The 20,946-nt window shown below is 52.2% G+C and overlaps 1 protein-coding gene across 2 annotated transcripts in view; it reads right to left on the bottom strand.

Moving 5' to 3' along the window:
• The window catches only part of Nwd1 (NACHT and WD repeat domain containing 1), a 77,848-nt gene extending 59,613 nt beyond the window's left edge, over positions 1-18,235 (bottom strand). Inside the window, exons 1-3 of one of the 2 annotated variants that reach the window (XM_028893507.2) lie at positions 17,879-18,234; positions 12,239-12,324; positions 6,372-6,488 (exon numbers count right to left, since the gene is read on the bottom strand). In XM_028893507.2, the coding sequence (XP_028749340.1) occupies positions 6,372-6,488; positions 12,239-12,322 (201 nt within the window). In that variant the 5' untranslated portion in view covers positions 12,323-12,324; positions 17,879-18,234. Of the gene's footprint in view, positions 1-6,371; positions 6,489-12,238; positions 12,325-17,878 lie in introns of both variants that reach the window. The other variant, XM_037211807.1, reaches the window with a different exon arrangement.
• Between the last annotated feature and the right edge of the window lie 2,711 nt (positions 18,236-20,946).

The following is a 20,946-nucleotide window of genomic DNA, read 5'->3' as shown; positions in this document are numbered from 1 at the left end:
TCTTTGCCTTTTCCTTAAATCTCTCATAGGTTTAACGTCTTCCCTTGTATCCCATGTAGCTCTCCCTTTAAGAGATGGACAGAACTTTTTACAACCCACAGCAGCTGTCAGTCACCAGTGAAGCTGAGGAGTCTTCGCCAAGTGTGACTCTTACCAGAATACTTGTCCCTGAAAGAGCATTTTGTAGTTTTTACTAACAAGTTGTTAATGAATGGAGGTGTGTGTGTGTGTGTGTGTGTGTGTGTGTGTGTGTGTGTGTGTGTGTGCTTGGGGGAACAAAGATAAGAACATGGAAAGAACTAGGTAGAACGATGAGGGAGCAGCAGAGGGACAGAGAGGAGCTGAGTATGAGCACAGAAAAGAAGCTGTGTGGCTGGAGTTGGTTTAGAAGAACGAAGTGAATGGACTACAGAGCTCTGTGTGCTTAGATTCACTTGGTTTCCCTCGGATGAGTAACCCAGCGGCTTGTAGCATCTGTTCTGGACCCTGGTAGAAATCCCCTCAGGGCAGGCACCTGCGGAGAATTCATTACTGCAGGTTGCCCTCTGACCTCCACACCAAGGCCTGTGCTCCACTCCCATAAATAAATAAATGTCCAGAACTGGACTGGCTGGTGGCACAGGCCCGCCATCCCTGCACTGGACATGGAGGCTGGAGAATTGCCCCAATGACTAGTTTCAGCTTCATAGTGAGTTCGAGGCCATCCTGGGCTACCTGAGACCCCTCCTCAAAAGGGAAAAAACGAAACCCAGTTATCCTTTGCAAACTCAACATGATTGTCAGATCTTTGGGAAATGAAACTTAGGAGCATGGAAAAATAACTGAGAAGGGGAGTTATGGCAAGAGAGCATTTTCATCGTGTGTGTGTGTGTGTGTGTGTGTGTGTGTGTGTGTGTGTGCATACATATGTGGTCTGTGCATGTGGAGGCCAAAGGTACACACAATATGACTTCTAGTCCTCTCTCTAACTTATTAATTTTTTAAAGTTTATTTACATGTGTGGGTGTGTGCTATTGTGGATGCAGTGTCCACAGAGGCCAGAAGAGGGTGTCAGATCCCCTGGAGCTGGAGTTATAAGCATTTGTGAGCTCCCTGATGAGGACGTGGAAGGTCCGAACTTTCCCCATTTTACAATTGGGCCTGAGTTTCAGTTTCCTAAAAGGACAACGAGGGAGATAGTGTGTACCCAGAGATGAGAGAGACAGCAGGTACCCAGAGATGAGGGAGATAGAAGTACCCAGAGCTGAGGGAGATAGAAGCACCCAGAGATGAGGGAGACAGCAGGTACCCAGAGATGAGGGAGACAGCAGATACCCAGAGATGAGGGAGACAGCAGATACCCAGAGATGAGGGAGACAGTACGTACCAGGCCTGAGCCAGCCCACAGTACCTCAAGGCAGTGACCAGAAAGGACAGTTCCTGTAATCTCCCTAAAACATACCCTGCCTTGCCCAAGTATGCCCCCAAAAGGTAAAACTATAACCACAGCCAATTAAGAATGTACTAATGTAGCCACAGCCTGCCTAATCAATTTTTTTTTTTAGATGACCTAGCTTTTTCTAGATTTCCCTAGCTGAGCTTAAAAGGGACCTGCGTGCCCCTTTCAGGGAACATTTTGTACCCTCCCCCCCATAGGCTGGAATCAATGCTGCTTTCATGTACTATTTGGGTCTGAGGTTTTCAGCAATTCTCGGGCCCTTACAGGTGCTGGGTCTTCTGTGATTACAGCAGGTACGCAGTACTGCTTAGCCACCTCTCCAGTCCACACCTTATTTTTTGAGACACAGTCTCTCCAGGAACCTGAGCTCACTGACTGGCTGCTCAGTGAGTTCCAGGGATCCACCCATCTTTGCCCTCTGGGTGCTCAGGATTTGAACTCGGGTGCTCCTGCCTGTACACCAGACACCTGACACACTGAGCGTTCTCCCAGCCTGAGAAAAGACTTTAAAGCAATAATAATTAAAACATCCGGGTAGTTGAGTACAAAGAGGACAGGACGCAGTTTGAAGACACCAGAGGCACTGAAGTTAAAAGTTAACCCATGACCAGGCACTTGGTGCACACCTTTAATCCCAGCACTCGGGAGGCAGAGGCAAGCGGATCTCTGTGAGTTTGAGGCCAGCCTGGTCTATAGAGTGAGATCCAGGACAGCCAGGGCTACACAGAGAAACCCTGTCTGGAAAAAACAAAAATAAAAAAGCAAACAACAACAAAATGTTACCACATTGGCAGAGTTGTGCCTCAGCCCTGGCCCAGGCTGGCCTCCAACTCACGGGCTCTAAATGGGACATCTCCATCAGCACAAAAGGCTCAGGAGCATCACAAAAGGGGCGGGGGAGCGGGAAGAAGGCTGTAGACACGGCATGACCGCCACAGGCCACAGAAACATGAAGCAGGAATTCAGCTGACTATAGCAAAAGCCAATACCCGGAAGAAGCAGGGCTCTTCCAGAGGAAAAAGCCAAGCCTCAAGGAGTCTTGGTGATATTAGCTCTTAAATACATTTTAGCTGGCTCCTGTAATGATTTTCTTGTATGCGGTGGTAGCTTTCCCAATTAATTCTTCTTCTAAGAACTTCTAACAGGGCTGGAGAGATGGCTCAGAGGTTAAGAACACTGGCTGTTCTTCCAGAGGTCCTGAGTTCAATTCCTAGCACCCACATGGTGGCTCACAACCATCTGTAATGAGATCTAGCTCCCTCTTCTGGCCTGCAGGGATACATGCAGACAGAACACCATAACATAATAAATAAATAAATCTAAAAAAAAAAAAGACCTTCTAACAGTGTATTTTATCTGAGTTACCTCTCAAACATCCAAAGACAAATGGCAGACAGAATAAGCATTTCAGACCACCTGCTTGTCTCCTGAATTAAGGTCAATATCTATGCAGAGACACCATCTACAACAGGAGGACAAGGCTGACATTAGATAGTAGCTTTGTATCTTGTACAAATTAAGCTCAGACCCTCCTTTCTTCCTCAGACCAAATGGCACCTCAGACTTCCCCTCCAACAATTAGCTCAACAAAAGGGCTTTTTTCTTACCAGGTGCATTCAAGCTATGATGCAGGTTTCCTAGCTACTGAGCAGACTCTCCCCACCCGCCCAGAAAGTGGCCGGGCAGAGTATTGCTGATGGTATGGGTGGGGAGATGGGTCACAGGAAGAAGAAAGGAACACAGATGGAGATAGGAATGAAGACGAAGATGAGAACGAGATGGAAAGAACTCAGATAGGACTATGAGAGGACAGGAGGACAGGGGACAGAGAGGAGCTAAGTATGAGAACAGAGGTGAAGCTGTGTAGATAGAATTTTGTCTTGAAGAATAAAGTGGATGGACTAAAGAGTTTCATGTAAATAGATTCATTTGATATCCCTTAGATTAGTATCCCCACAATTGCAGCATCCTCCCCAGGACTCTGGGAGAAATCTCCTCAGGGCAGGCACCTGACTGAATGCATGAGCTCACAGCAGCTATACCTACACAAGATCAAAACAGCTCAGCTATACCTACACATGATCAAGACAGCTAAAACCTGTTGGGATTCTGCCGCGCTCCAGCTGCCTGACCGCAGTTCAGGAGCTAGTCTTGTGTCTTACATCATCAGTGTGCGCTGGTGATTACGTAGCACGGCGTGGTCATGCAATCTGCACATGCATGGCTTAGCTCTGTAAGCTCACCTGCACCTTAAAGAGACGTGACTCAGGCCCCACCCTCTCTCTCTGTTCTCTCTCTCTCTCTCTCTCTCTCTCTCTCTCTCTCTCTCTCTCTCTCTCTCTCTCCACACGTGTCTCTCCCAGGCCTGGTTCTTCTGCCCTCCACCTCTCTTTCTCCTAATAAAGCTCTGATACTGATACTGGGTTTTGCCGTGGCCATGACCTATCTGCGTGGTAACCAACACCACTTATCATTCTTACAAAACCCAATGTGGGGGTGTTATGAGGTCCCACCCTGATCTGAGGACCCATCGGCAGTTGATGGCTGCTGGTGAAGGAAGTCACTTTGTCTGGAGGGTAGGGCCTCTGGCAGGTTGCTCAGGCTCTACGATGGCCGAATACCTGTGAGCATTCAGGTGGTACTAATTGGACCCATCGGGTTATTTAAAAAAAAAAAAAAAAAAGACAAGAAAGTGGGAGGAAGGGATGTCTGGGAGGTCTAGGGGAGTAGGCAGAGCAAGCTGGGGGTGGATTTGATCAAGATAAAGTGTGTAAAGGTAAGAAATTGTCAAGTAAGACATTTTTTTTTTAATATTCTTAAAAAAAGACTCCTGGGTTGCAGCAATCCTCCTGCCTCAGCCTCCCAAGTAGCTGCGACAACAGGTGTACGCCTGCACCTCTAGCTTCTTCTGTTTTGTTCTCTTTGGGAGACTTAATCGACGAGGCAACACTAGCCGATAGAACATTCTAGAAATCTGGGTGAATGCTAATCCATGCTGCCGGCACACTCACCGCGATCAAGGCAATGTGTATGTTGCTGCACAGGATCTGCAGCTCTTCCTGTGGACAGTGAGGTTTTTTATTCATGGATGAGCCTGTGCGTGGGTATGTGCACATGAGTGCAGTGTCCTCAGAGGCCAGAAGAGGGCATCAGACTCCCGGGGGCTGGAGTTATGAACAGTTGTGAGCAGCCTGGCATGGGTGCTGGGCACTGAACTGGGGTCCTGTGCAGCAGCAGCACAGGCTCTTCACTGCTGGATCTGAGGGGTGTTTGTTTGTTTGTTTGTTTGTTTGTTTTTGTAAGGGTTCTGTCCTTAATTACATCACCAGCATGCGATGGCGTCCCAGCCTAAAAAGCAGGCGGGACCTCTGTCTGCCCTTCTCTTTCCGCTCTCTCCTTCCATCTGTCATCTCTCTCTCTCTCTCTCTCTCTCTCTCTCTCTCTCTCTCTCTCTCTCCCCCCCCCCCATGATAAAGCTCTAAAAAGGCAACCATGGCCTGTGATTCTTCCGATCAGCACTCTCCTCCACCGGCATGGCCGCTGCAGGTGGCGGCTAGCCATGAGCAGGGAGCCTTTAACCAACATTGGATAGATCACCGAGGACCTGATAGATAGAGGACCTGCTGACTGCTGCCGCTTGCCGCCTCCTCCCCCATCCAGCAAGAGAGCACGGATGCATCCCTCGCCTCCACTGGACCCCCACACAGCTACCACTACTGCTACCGCCATGATTCTTCCCCACAGTGAGTCCGCAGTTCTCGAAGCTGTAATCTGAGCTATATTCTTTGTGACGGACACCCTGGGGACTGTCCTCGGGCTGTGCTGGCAATGGCAGAAAGAAACAGAGAAACAGAGAGACTGTGCGGAGGGAAGAGAACAGAAAGAGAGAGTGCGGAAAGGAAGAGAACGCACAGAGGGCAACCCGCTTTTTAGGCTGGGACACCATCGCAGGCTGGTGACATAATTAAGGACAGAATCCTTACAGTTTTGTTTTGTTTGTTTCAAAACAGGGTCTCTCTATGTATCCCTGGCTGTCTTGGATCTCGCTCTGTAGACCAGGCTGGCCTTAAACTCATAGAGATCCACCTGCCCCTGCCTTCTGAGTGCTGGGTATTCCCAGCTCGGTTTTTGTTTGTTTGTTTTTCTTTTGGGGTTTCTTCTGGGGTTGAGGAGAGGGGTTGGGATTTTGTTGTTGCTGTTGTTTTGGTTTGGTTTTTTGCGACAGGGTTTCTTTGTGTAGTTTTGGGAGCCTGTCCTGGATCTCACTCTGTAGACCAGGCTGGCCTCGAACTCACAGAGATCCGCCTGCCTCTGCCTCCCAAGTGCTGAGATTAAAGGCATTAAAGCCACCACCACCCAGCTTGCTTTTCTTTTTTAATTGTCACTTTTGGACACAGGGTCTGCAACTTGGTAGCCAAGGATGACCTTGAACTTCTGATCTTCCTGCCCCCACCTCCTGGGTGCTGGAAATACAGGCCTGGCTATCTCCCAGCTTGGGGATTATTTTGGTGACAGAGGAGGTACAGGTGTGTGTTCCAGACCAACAGAAACATGGAGGCGGAGAAAGGATGTGGGTTTCTACTTCCTCTCTTGTTTTCCAGAATCCCAAAGTTTCACAGATGTAAAGTGGACCAGGTGGGAAGAGTGAGGGAATTTCAGAACGGCCCAAAAGACACCCTCCCAAGTCAGTGTTATACTCTCCCGCTCACTTACTGCTGCATTTGATTACTAATGCCTAGCTTCCAGCTATTTCTGAAGAGCACATGAGTAGTTACTGATTGGTTTTGTCTGTCATGACCGGTTTATGGGGATTGGGATGTTTGCTAAAATGCCACCCACTTCTCCCACTCCTCTGTTTGGGTAGCTGTCAGGGACCGCATTCCTGTGATGGAAGACAGAATAAGGGCACCTCTACCTACCCTGACACACTCACCACAAAAGCTGGTCCTATGGATGTTTTCTGGCAGCGTTCAAGTTCTTCTAAGCAGAGTTCTGTGGTCAAGTGGTCAGTGGCCTGTGTGTTCGGGACACCCCACCTCAGATCAACCACCTGGGAATAGAAGGGTGAGGTTTCTGATGACTGATTTGTTCTATAATTTCATTCGACTGAAGAAGTTTCTCCCAACCAGTTTTGTTGCATCTCTCTTCCAGGGAGATTCTAGATTAGACAAATCTGAGGCTAGGGATGTAGCTAAGTGGTAGGATGCTTGCCTAGAATCCCCCAGTGAGGGGCTGGGGTTGTGGTGTGTGGCAGATGGTTTGCATAATGCACACAATCAATCCCTGGATTCCATTCTGCACCAGAATAAAAGAACAAAAGTGTCAGCCGGGCGGTGGTGGCTGGCACACACCTTTAATCCCAGCACTCGGGAGGCAGAGGCAGGCGGATCTCTGTGAGTCTGAGGCCAGCCTGGTCTACAGAGTGAGTTTCAGGAGAGCCAGGGCTACACAGAGAAACCTTGTTTTGAAAAAAATTTAAAAGAGGGACTGGAGAGATGGCTCAGAGATTAAAAGCATTGACTCCTCTTCCAGAAGACCCAGGTTCAATTCCAAGCACCCACATGGCAGCTCACAACTGTCTGTAACTCAAGTTCCAATGGACCAGACACCCTCACACTGACATATAGGCAGGCAGAACACCAATGCACATTTTTTAAAAAGAAAGGAAAAAATTAAAAAGGAAAAAAACATGGATCCTCGGTGTAATTATGAGAAAAGAAAAGGGTAGATCCACACTGAGGGGGCATCTTTGGCTATCTTCAGGATTCATGGTTGTTCCTCTCTCAGAAGGTCACGGTCATGAACTGCAGGGAAGGACCCTTGGGCTCCAGATGCTGAAGCAGGAGCAAGGATTTTGAGTCCAAGGCCTGTCTGAGTTGCATAGAGACCCTGCCTCAAGGAAGAAGGCAAGAGAAGAGAAAAGAAAGGTTCACTTAAAAACAAGTTTGTGGGCCTGGAGGGCTGTCTTGGTGGTTGGGAGCTATTGCTGCTCCTTCAGAGATCTGAGTTCATTTCCCAGAACTGCACTGGGTATCTCACAACAGCTTGGAACTCCAGCTCTGGGGATCCAAAGCCCTCTCAGACACCTGCACATACTTGACAAAAAAAATAATAAAATTAATAAACCTTAAAAAAGAAGAACATGCTTGCCAGGGCTGAGGCGGTGCCTTGGTTGGCAGAGAGCTGGCTTGGCTACACAAAGCCCTGAGTTTGATGCCCAGCACTGTCCAGCAGCTGGGGCTGGGGCATGCCTTTTTTTTTTTTTTTTTTTGGTTTTTTTTGAGACAGGGTTTCTCTGCATAGCTTTGCGCCTTTCCTGGAGCTAACTTGGTAGCCCAGGCTGGCCTCGAACTCACAGAGATCCACCTGCCTCTGCCTCCCGAGTGCTGGGATTAAAGGCGTGCGCCACCACCGCCCGGCATGGGGCATGCCTTTTATCCCTCTGCTTGGAAGCAGAGGGATCCAGAGCTCAAGATCATCCTTAGCTACATAGCAAGCTCAGTGTCAACCTGGATTTCACGAGACCCCGTTTCAACAACTGAAAAATTCTGTAGGAAGCTGGGTGTTTCTCGCCTTGTTCCTTTTAAAAGGAGAACATGTCCAAGCTTGCTGGGAGCATGCTTTGTGACGGAGGGTATTGAGACCAGCAGGAAGTGACCCAGCCAATTCTCCTTAGCAACCACACACCAGGTCCACCTCTGGCACTGGCTGGCAGAGAGCTGGGGGAGGCGGAGGAGGGGGTTGGGAGCTGGGCTGAATGGCAGCTGCAGCACTGGCCCGGGGAAGGCTGGAATGACAGGAAGACAAAGGGCACAGAGAGCTGACTCCACCTTTGTAAGTTCTGTAGCCCAGAGAGAGAGAGATGCAAATCCTGAGCAACTACAGCTACAGCAGCAGAAGCTGAGGAGACCCCACAGGGGAGAGGTGGTGAGGGTGCAGCCTCCAGCCACCCCCCCCCACCCCCAGCTAGCCAGGCCCTTGTGCCATCTGCCTGGGGCACCAGTGAGGGCATTAAAGGGACAAGCACAGGGCTTTAGTGAGTCCTCAGAGTGTAAGATTTCCTCCTGTCGCTGTCTTGTTCTGGTGGTGCTGGGCACGGACTCCAGGGCCCTCGCCCTTGTGAGGCAAATGCTCCACCCCTGAGCTTTACCCTCATAGCCTGTTCACTTTATTGTATTTACTTATTTTGAGACAGCATCTCCCTATGTTTCCCAGGCTGGCCTTGAACTCTGGGCTCAATCAGTGTTCTTCCTTGACTCATTGTCCTCTTGTCTCTGAGCTTGAATTCTGTCTTTTAAGCAATGACAGGAACAGTGGAATTCCAAACCCAGCTCCTTCCTTATTTCCTTTTTGAAAAAATGCTATTTGGGGGGTGGGGTAAGGGGGTTGAGACAGGGTTTCTCTGTGTAGCCCTGGCTGTCCTGGAACTCACTCTGTAGACCAGGCTGGCATCGAACTCACAGAGTTCCTCCTGCCTCTGTCTCCCAAGTACTGGAATTAAAGGTATGCACCACCATAGCCGGGCTGCATGTGTTATTATTTCTATAAGTATGTATACACATAATGTAAACATGAGTGTCTGCGCACATGTGTGCAGTACCCTCAGAGGCCAGAAGAGGGCACTGGATCTCCTGGAACTAGAGTTACAGGTGGTTGTGGGTCACCTAATGTGGGTGCTGGGAACCAAACTCAGGTCTGATCCAGCAGCAGAAGCCCTCTTGATCACCAAGTCATCCTTCTGGCTCCTTTATTTCTCTCTGTAATATATGTGTGTACATGTTCATGCGTGTGTGTGCACAGAGGTGTACATGTGCATGTGGATGCCAAGGTCAACGATGTCTGGTATCTTCCTTTGTTCCCCCCCATCTTGGTTTTTGAGACAGGGTCTCTCAGACTGGACCGCATGGCCATCCAGCTCTGGGATGGTGCCTGTCTCTGCCCTGACCCCCATGTTCAGATTACAGCCACATGCCACTGCACCCAGCTTCTATGTGGGAACTAGGGATCAAAACTCAGACCTTCAAGCTTTCGAGGGAAGCCTGTCCTTTCTCAGGAGTCTATCAAGAATGAGTTGGGCTTTCTGCCACCATGGCACCACAGGAAAGCTTGTGGGGAGGCTGTCTTTGGAATTCACCCTTGACTGCACCCTGGAGAAGACAGGAATCATGGATGCTGCCAGTTTCAAGCACTTCCTCCAGGAGAGAGTCAAGGCGAACTGGGAAACTGGGAATCTTGGTGGAGAAATGTGACCATCGAATGGCTCAAGAACATAATCATTGTCGCTCTCAGGTGTCTTTCCCCAAAAGGTATTTGTAGGATGACAGTGTCCAGGGCCAACTGTTGCCAAAGAGAGCTATGAGCCGGGCGGTGGTGGCACTCGCCTTTAATCTCAGCACTTGGGGAGCAGAGGCAGATGGACTTGAGGCCGGCCTGGTCTACAGAGCGAGTTCTAGGCCAGCCAGGATTGTTACACAGAGAAACCCCATCTCGAAAAACCGAGAGGGGGGGGAGAGGAAGGGAGAGAGAGAGAGAGAGAGAGAGAGAGAGAGAGAGAGAGAGAGGGAGGGAGGGAGGGAGGGAGGGAGGGAGAGAGAGAGAGAGAGAGAGAGAGAGAGAGAGAGAGAGAGCTATGAGCTGCTTTCCAGATTAACCAGGATGAAGAGGAGGACCAGGAAGGATTAGGAAACACTGGTCTGGAATGTTTTGTATGAATTCACACATAAAACCTAGGAACGACAAAAACGAGGCTGGCTTTTAGAAACACTGTCTCGATGGGCGCTGGTGGCGCACACCTTTAATCCCAGCACTCAGAAGGCAGAGCCAGGCGGATCTCTGTGGGTTCGATGCCAGCCTGGTCTATAGATAGTTCTAGAACAGCCAGAGCTACACAGAGAAACCCTGTCTCAAACACACACACACACACACACACACACACACACACACACACGAGCTGGGTGTGGTGGCAAAGGACAACCTCCAAGTGGTTTGGAGGCTGAGGCAGGAGGGTCTGTAGTACAAGGCAGACTTTGTTTCAAAAAAGTGTGGAGAGAGGCTGGGTGATGGCAGATCTAAGTTGCTGGTCTGTAGCATGAGGCCCTGAGTTCCATCCCATGAACTCATGCAAAAGCCAGCCTCAGGGATACATTCTGCAGTCCTAGAGCTGAGGACCCCAGGGCTGGATGTCAGGCAGCCAGGTTGGCGAGCTCTAGGCCAGAGGTGCTGTCTCTAAAACCTAAATGGATGGCACCTGGGGAATGACACCCAAGAGTGACACCTGGTCTCCGCATGTGTGCACACACATGTACACACACATACACAAGAACACTGATGAGGAGATGGGGACAGCAATGTAGAGCAAGAAGGTGGTCTCTTGTTAAAAAATTACAAAGGGCTGGAGAGAAGGCTCAGCAGTTAAGAGCACTGGCTGCTCTTGCAGGGGACCCAGGTTCAGTTCCCAGCACCCACATGGCAGCTCACAACTGTCTGAAACTCCAGGTCCAGAGAATCTGACACCCTCTTCTGGCCTCCACAGTTATTACACACATGAGGCACATAGACTTACATGCAGACAAACATCCAATTGCATAAAATCATTAAATAAATCTTGCTTAAAAAGTGAGTAGGACAGCCGGGCAGTGGTGGTGCACACCTTTAATCCCAGCACTCGGGAGGCAGAGGCAGGTGGATCTCTGTGAGTTCGAGGCCAGCCTGGTCTACAGAGCAAGATCTAGGACAGGCACCAAAACTGCACAGAGAAACCCTGTCTCGAAAAACCAAAAAAAAAAAAAAAAAAAAAAAAAAAGTGAGTAGGGACAGCTGGCCTGGTGGCATGTAGAGGGCATGAGTGCTCACACATATGCACTGGAGAAACTAGGAGTGTGATCACGCAGGGCTGTCTCCTCCAAGGAGGAAATGAATGCCTGTTTTCCACTGAGAAGGCTGGCAGTAGATGCTGTTTAATGACCTGGTGATCTTTGCTCTCCGTAGAACCAGGTCCCCAGAAGGCTTATCCCAGACTCCCTCCTAGACCTTCATCTTAGTTTCTCGGTCACCAGAACCCACCCTTAGGGGAGATGTCACACGGACGTCACAGCCTGCTGACCCTACACTGTCTTCTTCGTCAGAGACCACAGCAGGTCCTGGGCCCTTAAGCTATAGAACCCATCTTTGTGGTGGAGGTCACATGTATTTCGCAAAAGAGTTTTGGTGTCGTCATTCCTTAAGTTTGGTGTGCACATGGGACTGGGACAATTGTCACCAGGAAACTTTTTCAAAGCTCTACTGTACTTAAAGATGCCTGAAATAAAACGCCTGGAGCCAGACTCCGGAAGTCTGATCCAGCTCAGCTAACTAAGTCTTGATGAACTGGATTTCCTTCTTGCCTCTGGAAGATGGCTTCTGTGTTGGCTGTGGCATTTGTAGGGACCCTCACAGTGGCGCACGCCTTTAATCCCAGCACTCAGGAGGCAGAGGTAGGTGGACCTCTTGGAGAGGTAGCTCAATTGGTGCACTGTTTGCAGGTGGGTTGGTAGAGTGCCTGCCTGCCTAGCACACGTGAATCCCAGGGGTCCATCCACATCACTGCATAAATGGCTTGGTGGCACACACCTGTCACCCTGTCACTTGAGTGAATTCAATGTTATCCTCAGCTACACAGTGAGTTCGAGTCCAACCCGGGCTAAATGAGACCTTGTCTCAAAAGACAAAACAAAAAAAACATTTTGAGTTTTGAGACTCAAAGCTAAAGCACCAAACAGATGACAGGGGTGGTGTGACTCCCGAGTGACCGCGGACGCTCACCTCGAATGTCAGGCCGTGTTTCCCACAGAAGCTCTGCACTTCGGGGTAGGCGGAGCATTGCAGGGCTTCTCGCTCTGCGTCCATATCTGCAAGACACGGCCAGGAGCGTGTTAGAGAGAAGATTCCAGACGTCTGCCCCACCCCCACTGGGCGCTGTGTCTCATCAGACCCCTGCAAGGTTGGAGGAGGAGGAGGGGGAGGAGGAGGAGGAGGAGGAGGAGGAGGAGGAGGAGGAAAAAGAAGAAGAGGAGGAAGAGGAAGAGGAAGAGGAAGAGGAAGAAGAAGAAGAAGAAGAAGAAGAAGAAGAAGAAGAAGAAGAAGAAGAAGAAGAAGAAGAAGAAGAAGAAGAAGGGGCCAGCAAGATGGCTCAGCAGTAGAGGCTTGCTGCCAAGCCTGCCCACCTGCCCCCCGGACACAAGGAAGAAACTGATCTCGAAAGTTGTCCTCTGACCTCCACAGATGCGTGCTGTCCTGGTGCACGCATAATTCTCTCCCCAGAAAGACCACACACAAAAAATTATTGACATCTAAATTTTACATGGAGTCAAACCAAGGAAACCAGCCACCCTGGATCACCTGGAGTCGCCCGTGTGAGCTCCACAAATATCCCAGCCCAAGACTCCCTCAGGCCCAGCCCAGCAGGATGAGCCCAGACTAAGTCAGGGCAGCCAGATAAAATGTAGGTGTGTTGGGCAGGAAGCACGGTGGAAGGGGCCTCTGGACCCAGCACACAGGAGGCCCTGTTCACTGCTCTCCAGCTCCATGCGGTTGTGTGAAATAATGAAGTCTGTCCTCCTACCCAACGGGAGACAAATGATTCGGTCACATTTGGATCACTACACTCTCTCGGACCCAGCACGATAGAGGCCCTGGGTTTCGCCCCTTGTACTCCAACAACACAAGGGAACCCACCACACACAGACAGTGTTCTCAGCTAATTACAAGCGAGATAAAAAGGGAGGTCACATGCAAGTACACGCTGATCCACTCCAGGCTCTGCCACTAGCTAACACACGCAAGGATTATTTCCAGTTCCTCTGGAGTGCAGCGTGAAACGGGTGTGTTTGCTGTGCTGACACGACTGAGAGCCTCATTCGTTAGACAGGGGATGGAGCCACGCCCCCAGCCCCTCACTGGGGGATTCTAGGCGGGGCTCCACCCTGACCACGCCCCCAGCCCCTCACTGGGGATTCTAGACAGGGGCTCCACCCTGAGCCACGCCCCCAGCCCCTCACTGGGGATCCTGGGCGGGGCTCCACCCTGAGCCACGCCCCCAGCCCCTCATTGGGGGATTCTAGGCAGGGGCTCCACCCCTGAGCCACGCCCCCAGCCCCTCACTGGGGATTCTAGGCGGGGGCTCCACCCCTGAGCCACACCCCCAGCCCCTCACTGGGGATTCTAGGCGGGGCTCCACCCCTGACCACGCCCCCAGCCCCTCACTGGGGATTCTAGGCGGGGGCTCCACCCTGACCACGCCCCCAGCCCCTCACTGGGGATTCTAGGCGGGGCTCCACCCCTGACCACGCCCCCAGCCCCTCACTGGGGATTCTAGGCGGGGCTCCACCCTGAGCCACGCCCCCAGCCCTCACTGGGGGATTCTAGGCAGAGGTTCTACCACAACCCAAAGTGAGTGACTCAAAATACATATTCAGATTCTGACTTGGGAGCTGTCCAGAATGGGAGTCTGGGATCTGTCTCCCACACACTTGTCCCTTTCCCAATCTGTCTTTTCAACTTTATAGGGTATTTGGATGTGTTCATAAAATTCTTATCAGATAAGAAGTTCAGGCCCAGAGACTTACTAAGCATGAGGGACAGATCAAAAGGACATAGTGAAGTCTGAAATCAGGGGCTCCACCATCTGAACTTTTCAGGCACATGCAGAGTGTGTTTGGGGACCCCAAGTTCAGCCCCCAGCACTAAGAAGCCAACAGATCAAAGGAATACATGCAATCCATGTGGCAGACAATAATGAATCAACAGTGTCATCAGCCACTTGCCACACAGCCATTACCGAAGAATTAAACAGGGCCATGCACACAGCTTTAACCCCAGCACTTGGGAGGCAGAGGCAGGTGCGTCTCTGAGTTCAAGCCAGCCTGGGCTACAGAGTGAGTTCTGATAGCCAGGACTACACAGAGAAATCTTGTCTCAAAAAATATTTTTTAAAAAAGTGAATAAATACATAGAGAAACCCTATCTCGAAAAACCAAAAAAAAAAAAAAAGTGAATAAATAAAATAAAAAAGAATGGTAGAATATACTCCACATTGGAAGGAAAAACCGATAACACCCAAAGTGCCTGTCTTGTAGCAACTGGAGCAGTTTGAGGGTAAGCTTTGCCCTTGAAGACGCTCGTTTGTATCAAGGTGAGAAAATGGACCCTTATACATCAGTGCCCTATGGTGCACCGTACTCAGTGACAGTGCTGTGTGCTGGGTGACAGTGCTGTGTGCTCGGTTACAGTGCTGTGTGCTGGGTCACAGTGCTGTGTGCTCAGTGACAGTGCTGTGTGCTCAGTGACAGTGCTGTGTGCTGGGTGACAGTGCTGTGTGCTGGGTCACAGTGCTGTGTGCTCAGTGACAGTGCTGTGTGCTCAGTGACAGTGCTGTGTGCTCAGTGACAGTGCTGTGTGCTGGGTGACAGTGCTGTGTGCTCGGTTACAGTGCTGTGTGCTGGGTGACAGTGCTGTGTGCTGGGTGACAGTGCTGAGTGCTGGGTCACAGTGCTGTGTGCTCAGTGACAGTGCTGTGTGCTCAGTGACAGTGCTGTGTGCTCAGTGACAGTGCTGTGTGCTGGGTGACAGTGCTGTGTGCTCGGTTACAGTGCTGTGTGCTGGGTGACAGTGCTGTGTGCTGGGTGACAGTGCTGAGTGCTGGGTCACAGTGCTGTGTGCTCAGTGGATTCAGCCTGTCGCATGAAGCTGATTGTGACAGTAATTATATCACCAACCTCGGGAGCTAATGCAGACCAGGCGTTACACGTGCAGTTTTATTTAAAGAGAAGAACGCGGATGCAGCTGGATGCAGCTGGTACTGTCTCAAAGCTCTTAGCTTGGTCAGAGGGAGAACCAACATACAATTTAAGGCATGCGGCTATTGAGATGGCGCATTGTGTGAAGGAGCTTGCCATCAAGCCTGAAGACGCAAGTTCAATTCCTGGACCCACCTGGTGGGAGGGGAGAACCGACTCCTGAGAGCTGTCCTGTGTGCATGGCTCGTGTGCACCCCCCACACACAAATAAATGTATAAAAACCAGGGAGGGTCTGGGAATGCAACCATTCGTAGAGTGCGTGCCTAGCATAAACTGGGTGTAGTCCCCAGAACAACAGCATCAAAAAAAAAAAAAAAATTGAATAGTAAAAAAAAGTAATGCTCGGGCAGGAGGTTAGGGGCGTGGCTCAATAGAGCGTCTGTGGGCAGACATGGAGCCCCTGGTCTGCATGTAAGTTCCCACCCCGGCTCCTGCCAAGCGTGTGTGAGATGCTGGGTTCCTCCTCCAGCAACCGCCAGACCCACACAAGACAAAGCACGGCGTCGCGCACACAGGACATTCCTTGGGCCCATTGGTTGCAGTATCAGGCCACTCAGAGCAACTGTATTCAACTGTTCACGTGATGGAGAAAAAAAGCAGAGGACCCCGGAGGACCCTTGACCACGGCTGCTATGGGGGTCACCAGCCCGGATCTATTCCCTCACATCTCTTGGAGGACCCTATGAGACATGGCCGCCCGCCATCTGGAGTGTCCACTTGTCTCCTGTCCTTACCTGCGATGGCAGAGCTGATGAAGATGGCCACACTGGCGCTGGAAGAGGGTGCTGGCAGGGAGCCCGCCTGACCCTGGAGAAGCCGCTGGCGAGTGCCAGGGCTGAGGGGGCCCGCACTCATGCTTCCCATCCACCTGGGTGATTCTTCCCCAGGAAAGGGCCTGAGACCCATGCACCTCACACCAGCGGCTGAGGAGCCCCGCTGGGAGGCTGGCCAGGCATGGCCATCGGGAAGAGGGAGCGTATCTCAGGCTCTGTGGTCCCTCGGTCACCCCATCGTTCCTTCGGGGATGCCTGGATGCTGTCTTCCACGCTTTGTCTGAAGTGCTAACAGGTGCGGGACAGCGGCTTTCCCAGTGTTGGTGGATGTTGTTGCCTTCTTCAGGCACCAGAGTCTGCTTCCAGCTTCTCGTGGAAGCTTCAGTGGTTACCATAGCAACTATGGTTCGCAGCACTGGGCGCTGGAGCCCAGGGACCAGACAATCTTTCCAACACCTGGCTCCCCTGGGGCCTCTGTGTAAGTTGAGCCTGAGCCCAGGTGTGCAGAGGGAAGCCGAGGGTTTCTGGGAACCATGTGTAGCCCTGGCGTTGGGTAGAGACTCCACTGCATGCCACCCTCTCTGTGCCTCTCCTAAGCCAGTGTTCATGTACCGTGAAAGTTACACAAGATGGTTGTCTGGAGCACTACGCCGCCCCAGAATGCGTCAATGTCTGCAGACATTTATGGTTGTAAAGAACAGGAATGCGAGGAACATGAAGCGAGACTGACTCCGTGGAGACGTGGGGACGGGATAGGGAGGGAGAACGGAGATGAGGGCAGGGAAGGGAGGGGGCATCTCTAACTTTCCCCACCTCCCAGGCTCATCGATCCCAGCCAGGGACAGGCACAGACTGAACCTGTGTGTCTGCTCCTGAGGCGTGAGCACGGGCTCCTCCACTGTCTTCCTGGAACGTGGAAGTGTCGAGTGCCCTGGTCCAGGCAAGCGCCCTATCTTCTGTGAATGGAGAGCGACACCCCTCAGGACACCTGTTTTTCGTAAGTCAGGCAGCATCTTGGGTCGAGGGGTGAATGCATGTCCATGTAGCCATGGCGACAGGAGTGCGCTAGGCGCTGAGAACACAGGCATTTGCAAGGCACCAAACACCGTGAGTGCTTGATGGGCACATATCTATAGATACAGACACGTGCCCTATATGTCGCATGCTGGTTATATGGAACATTTATATGAGCTGAAGGAAAGGCTTGGTGGCGCACACCTGTAACCACAGCACGTGGGGTGCTTGCCTAGCACACACCAGACCCTGACAGCCCTCAGCACTGCAAAACCCGGCATGGCAGTGCATGCCTGTGATAGCAGGAGTCAGAAGGTGGAGGCTGGAGGATCAGGAGTTCAAAGTCATCCTTACATACCCGGTGAACTCAAGGTCAGTCAGGGCTACATGAGACTCTGTCTCATAAACACCAAGGGGGTGGGGGTGGGGTGGGGGTGGGGTGCGCGGTGTTCAGGATGCGGATGCTGGAGAAGCAGTAGCTCCACACCAGCCTGGGTTAGCATAGCATGCTGAGGCCAGCCTGGTTACATGAGATTCTGCCTCAAAAAGGCAGAAGGTAGGGGGAGAGGGAAGAGGGGGAGGGGGAAGGGGAGAGGAGGAAGAGGGTAGTGGAGAGGAAGAGGAGGAGGGTCCATTCCTAGCTTAACCTCAGGGCCTTTGCACATCCTAAACCAAATCTGTGCAACTCACATTCTTTCCCATTTTCAAAGGAGAATTTCCATTCTCCTCCAGAAGGTCTCCTGGAGGTCCTTGACTTGATGGGCCCTTTCAGCCACCCCCACCCCCCGTGGAATCCACCCTGTGTCCCTGCGGTACTCACCCTCAGCTCACACATCTCTCCATTTTCAGTGTCTGTTCCCCGAGGAATGTGGGTCCCACAGACGCATGCCTGGCTCTCAGTAAGGGACTCTGAAGAATCTGTGCCTCAGTGGGTCCTTGGGCAGCCACCCATCATTTTGGCCCCTGTGTGGTACCCAGACACCTCAGCAGGAGTGTGTGTGTGTGTGGGGGGGTCTTCCCCAAGCTCACCGCCCTTCTCAGCGCCTGCTCCAGGCTCTCCCGGGGACACCGGCTTCCTCTTGTTGGCAGGCAGGGCACCAACTCCGAAGTCCCTGGGAGAAGGAAGTTGCCTGGGCCCAGAGCCACCATGAAAACAAGGCTCTGCCTTTCCTGGTAACATTTGTCTTAGGTAATTTCTGGTCACCCCACCGAGTTCTCCCAGCAACTGGGATAAAGGAAAGGAACTGGCTGAGGAGCAGCCCGGGCTGGGCGCCTGGCCAGGCCTGTGGTTAACTGTTGTGTGCCAGGCTTGACGGCTCTCAGCAGCGTGTGCCGTCTATTGGGGCGGGGGGGTTGCAGGCTACTGGCTGGTTTGCATCTGTCACCAACACCATGAGGGGAGGCTGTGATCCTATCCCAGGGCTGCAGGACATGTGCTCCAGGGGCTGGAAAGAGGGTCAGATGATAAGAGCGATTGCTGCTCTTCCTGAGGACCCAAGTTCAGTACCTAGCACCCACATCAGGTGTGGCTCCTGGCCAGCTGCACCTCCATCACCTTCTTCTGGTCTCTGGGCACCGCAGGAGCCTATGCAACGTGGAGCCGGTGCCATGTGGGTTCTGGAGGTCTCAAACTCAAGTTATCAGGTCTTACTAGGCAGCCCTGATGGGGTGACATTTGGGGCTGGGATATTCTTTACTGAGCAATGCAGGACGTGGAATAGTCAGGGTTTCCATTGCTGTGATGAAACTTTGTGACCAAAAGCAACTTTGGGAGGAAAGGGTTTATTTTAGCTTACCTTTCCAAGTCACAATCCATCACTGAGGGGACTCAAGGCAGGAGCTGATGCAGAGGCCATGGAGGGGTGCTGCTTCTGGCTTGCTCCCATGGCTTGCTCAGCCGGCTTCCTTAGACATCCCAGGACCACATGCCCAGGGATGGAAGAGGCCACAGTGAGCTGGGCCCTCCCCCATCAATCACTAACTAAGAAAATACAGCTGTCTAATCGGACTTAAGGCCTACTCAGTGGGAGGGAAATTGTGCCTGCTACTGGAATTCTAGCCGGTTTCTCAGGGCTGGTGATGTCTGGGACTGTGCGGGTTTGAACAGGAATTGAAAGGGTGATAAACGGCACTGGTGGTACAGCACTGGTTACCCGTGGAGAGGTCCCGGTCATGACAGAACCCAGTGTTAGTTTTCAGAGCTTTATTAGGAGGGGAAGGGAGGAAGGGAAAGAGGAGAGCCAGGCCTGGAGAGAGAGAAAGGTGTGTGGGGGAGAGCAGAGCAGAGAGCGTGGGGTTTGCATCCGGCTTTTTTTTTTTTTTTAATGTAGTAGCCGGCCTACATTGATGACGTAAGACACAAGACCCCGAACTACACATGTCCAGGAGTCAGGGCAGGATCCTAACAGGAATGGCCCCATAGACTCATGAATGTTTGTCCCATAGAGAATGGCACTATTAGGAGGTTGCAGTAGGTGTGGCCTCGTTGGAGTGGGTGTGGCCTCGTTGGAGTGGGTGTGGCCTCGTTGGAGTGGGTGTGGCCTCGTTGGAGTGGGTGTGGCCTCGGAGGAAGCATGACACATGTCACTGCACAGGCGGGGTTTGAGGTCTCATATGCTCAAGCTATGCCCAGTGTGATACACAATCTCCTTCTGCTGCCTGAGGATCAGGATGTAGGACACTCAGCTCCAGCACCCTGTCTGCTGCACACTGCCATGCCCCACCATGACGATAATGGACTGAACCTCTGAAACAGTAAGCCAGCCCCAATTAAATGTTTTCCTTGCTGTGGTCATGGTGTCTCTTCACAGCAACAGAAACCCTAACTAAGACAGAGGCCTGAGGAAAGCATCACCTCGTGCCACTGTGGACGGTGAGCACGGGTTAACTCATTCTCCATCTCATCCTCAGACACACAGACGAGTGCAGCTCCACGCCTCATACGGAAGCCTCTTCACGCCAAACGGAGCCCTCACAGCAAGGCACAGCTGCACAATGGGCAGCTGTGGGAGCACAACCCCGGTGGGAGCACGGCCCCGGTGGGAGCACGACCCCGGTGGGAGCACGGCCCCAGTGGGAGCACGGCCCCGGTGGGAGCACGACCCCGGTGGGAGCACGGCCCCAGTGGGAGCACAGCCCCAGTGGAGCACGGCCCCGGTGGGAGCACGGCCCCAGGGGGAGCACAGCCCCGGTGGGGGCACGGTCCCAGGGGGAGCACAGCCCCGGTGGGGGCACGGCCCCGGTGGGAGCACGGCCCCAGGGGAGCACGGCCCCGGTGGGAGCACGGCCCTGGTGGGAGCACGGCCCCGGTGGGAGCACGGCCCCAGTGGGAGCACGGCCCCGGTGGGAGCACGGCCCTGGTGGGAGCACGGCCCCAGTGGGAGCATAGCCCAAGTGGGAGCACCCTCATCCCAGCTCCTGTGTCTATGGCTCAGGCAACATCTGCTTTGAGGGGACAGGAAGACTGTGAGAGCCAGAATGCCAGGAAGTCCTCTGAGAAGCGGTCTCCCTAGGAACGGTTGTATAAACAAGATGGCGACAATGTCAGTGGACATCCAATCTGGGAGGGAGAAGATCTCACAGGGTCCACCCTAGACGAAGAACTGCAGGCACTGATGACAGCCGGGAGGGGAGAATTAGCCTCTCCCAGGCATGAGACCCTCACTGGTTGTCCAGTGCAGAGTGGCCGGCTCTGGACCCATACACACAGACAACAAAAACAGCCTCAGCAGGTTGTATTTATATAAGTGTTCACACACACACACACACACACACACACACACACCTTGGGAGTTGGGGAGTCACAGGGATTCTGGACGGGCACCTGGGAAGGGCTGGAGGGAGGAAAGGAAGGGAAAGTGATATAACTAGATTTCAATTTAAAACGTT

This window comes from Peromyscus leucopus, chromosome 17, assembly GCF_004664715.2.
Source record: "Peromyscus leucopus breed LL Stock chromosome 17, UCI_PerLeu_2.1, whole genome shotgun sequence".
Classification (NCBI taxonomy): Eukaryota; Metazoa; Chordata; class Mammalia; order Rodentia; family Cricetidae; genus Peromyscus; species Peromyscus leucopus.
This window is presented reverse-complemented; position numbering and strand designations above follow the sequence as displayed.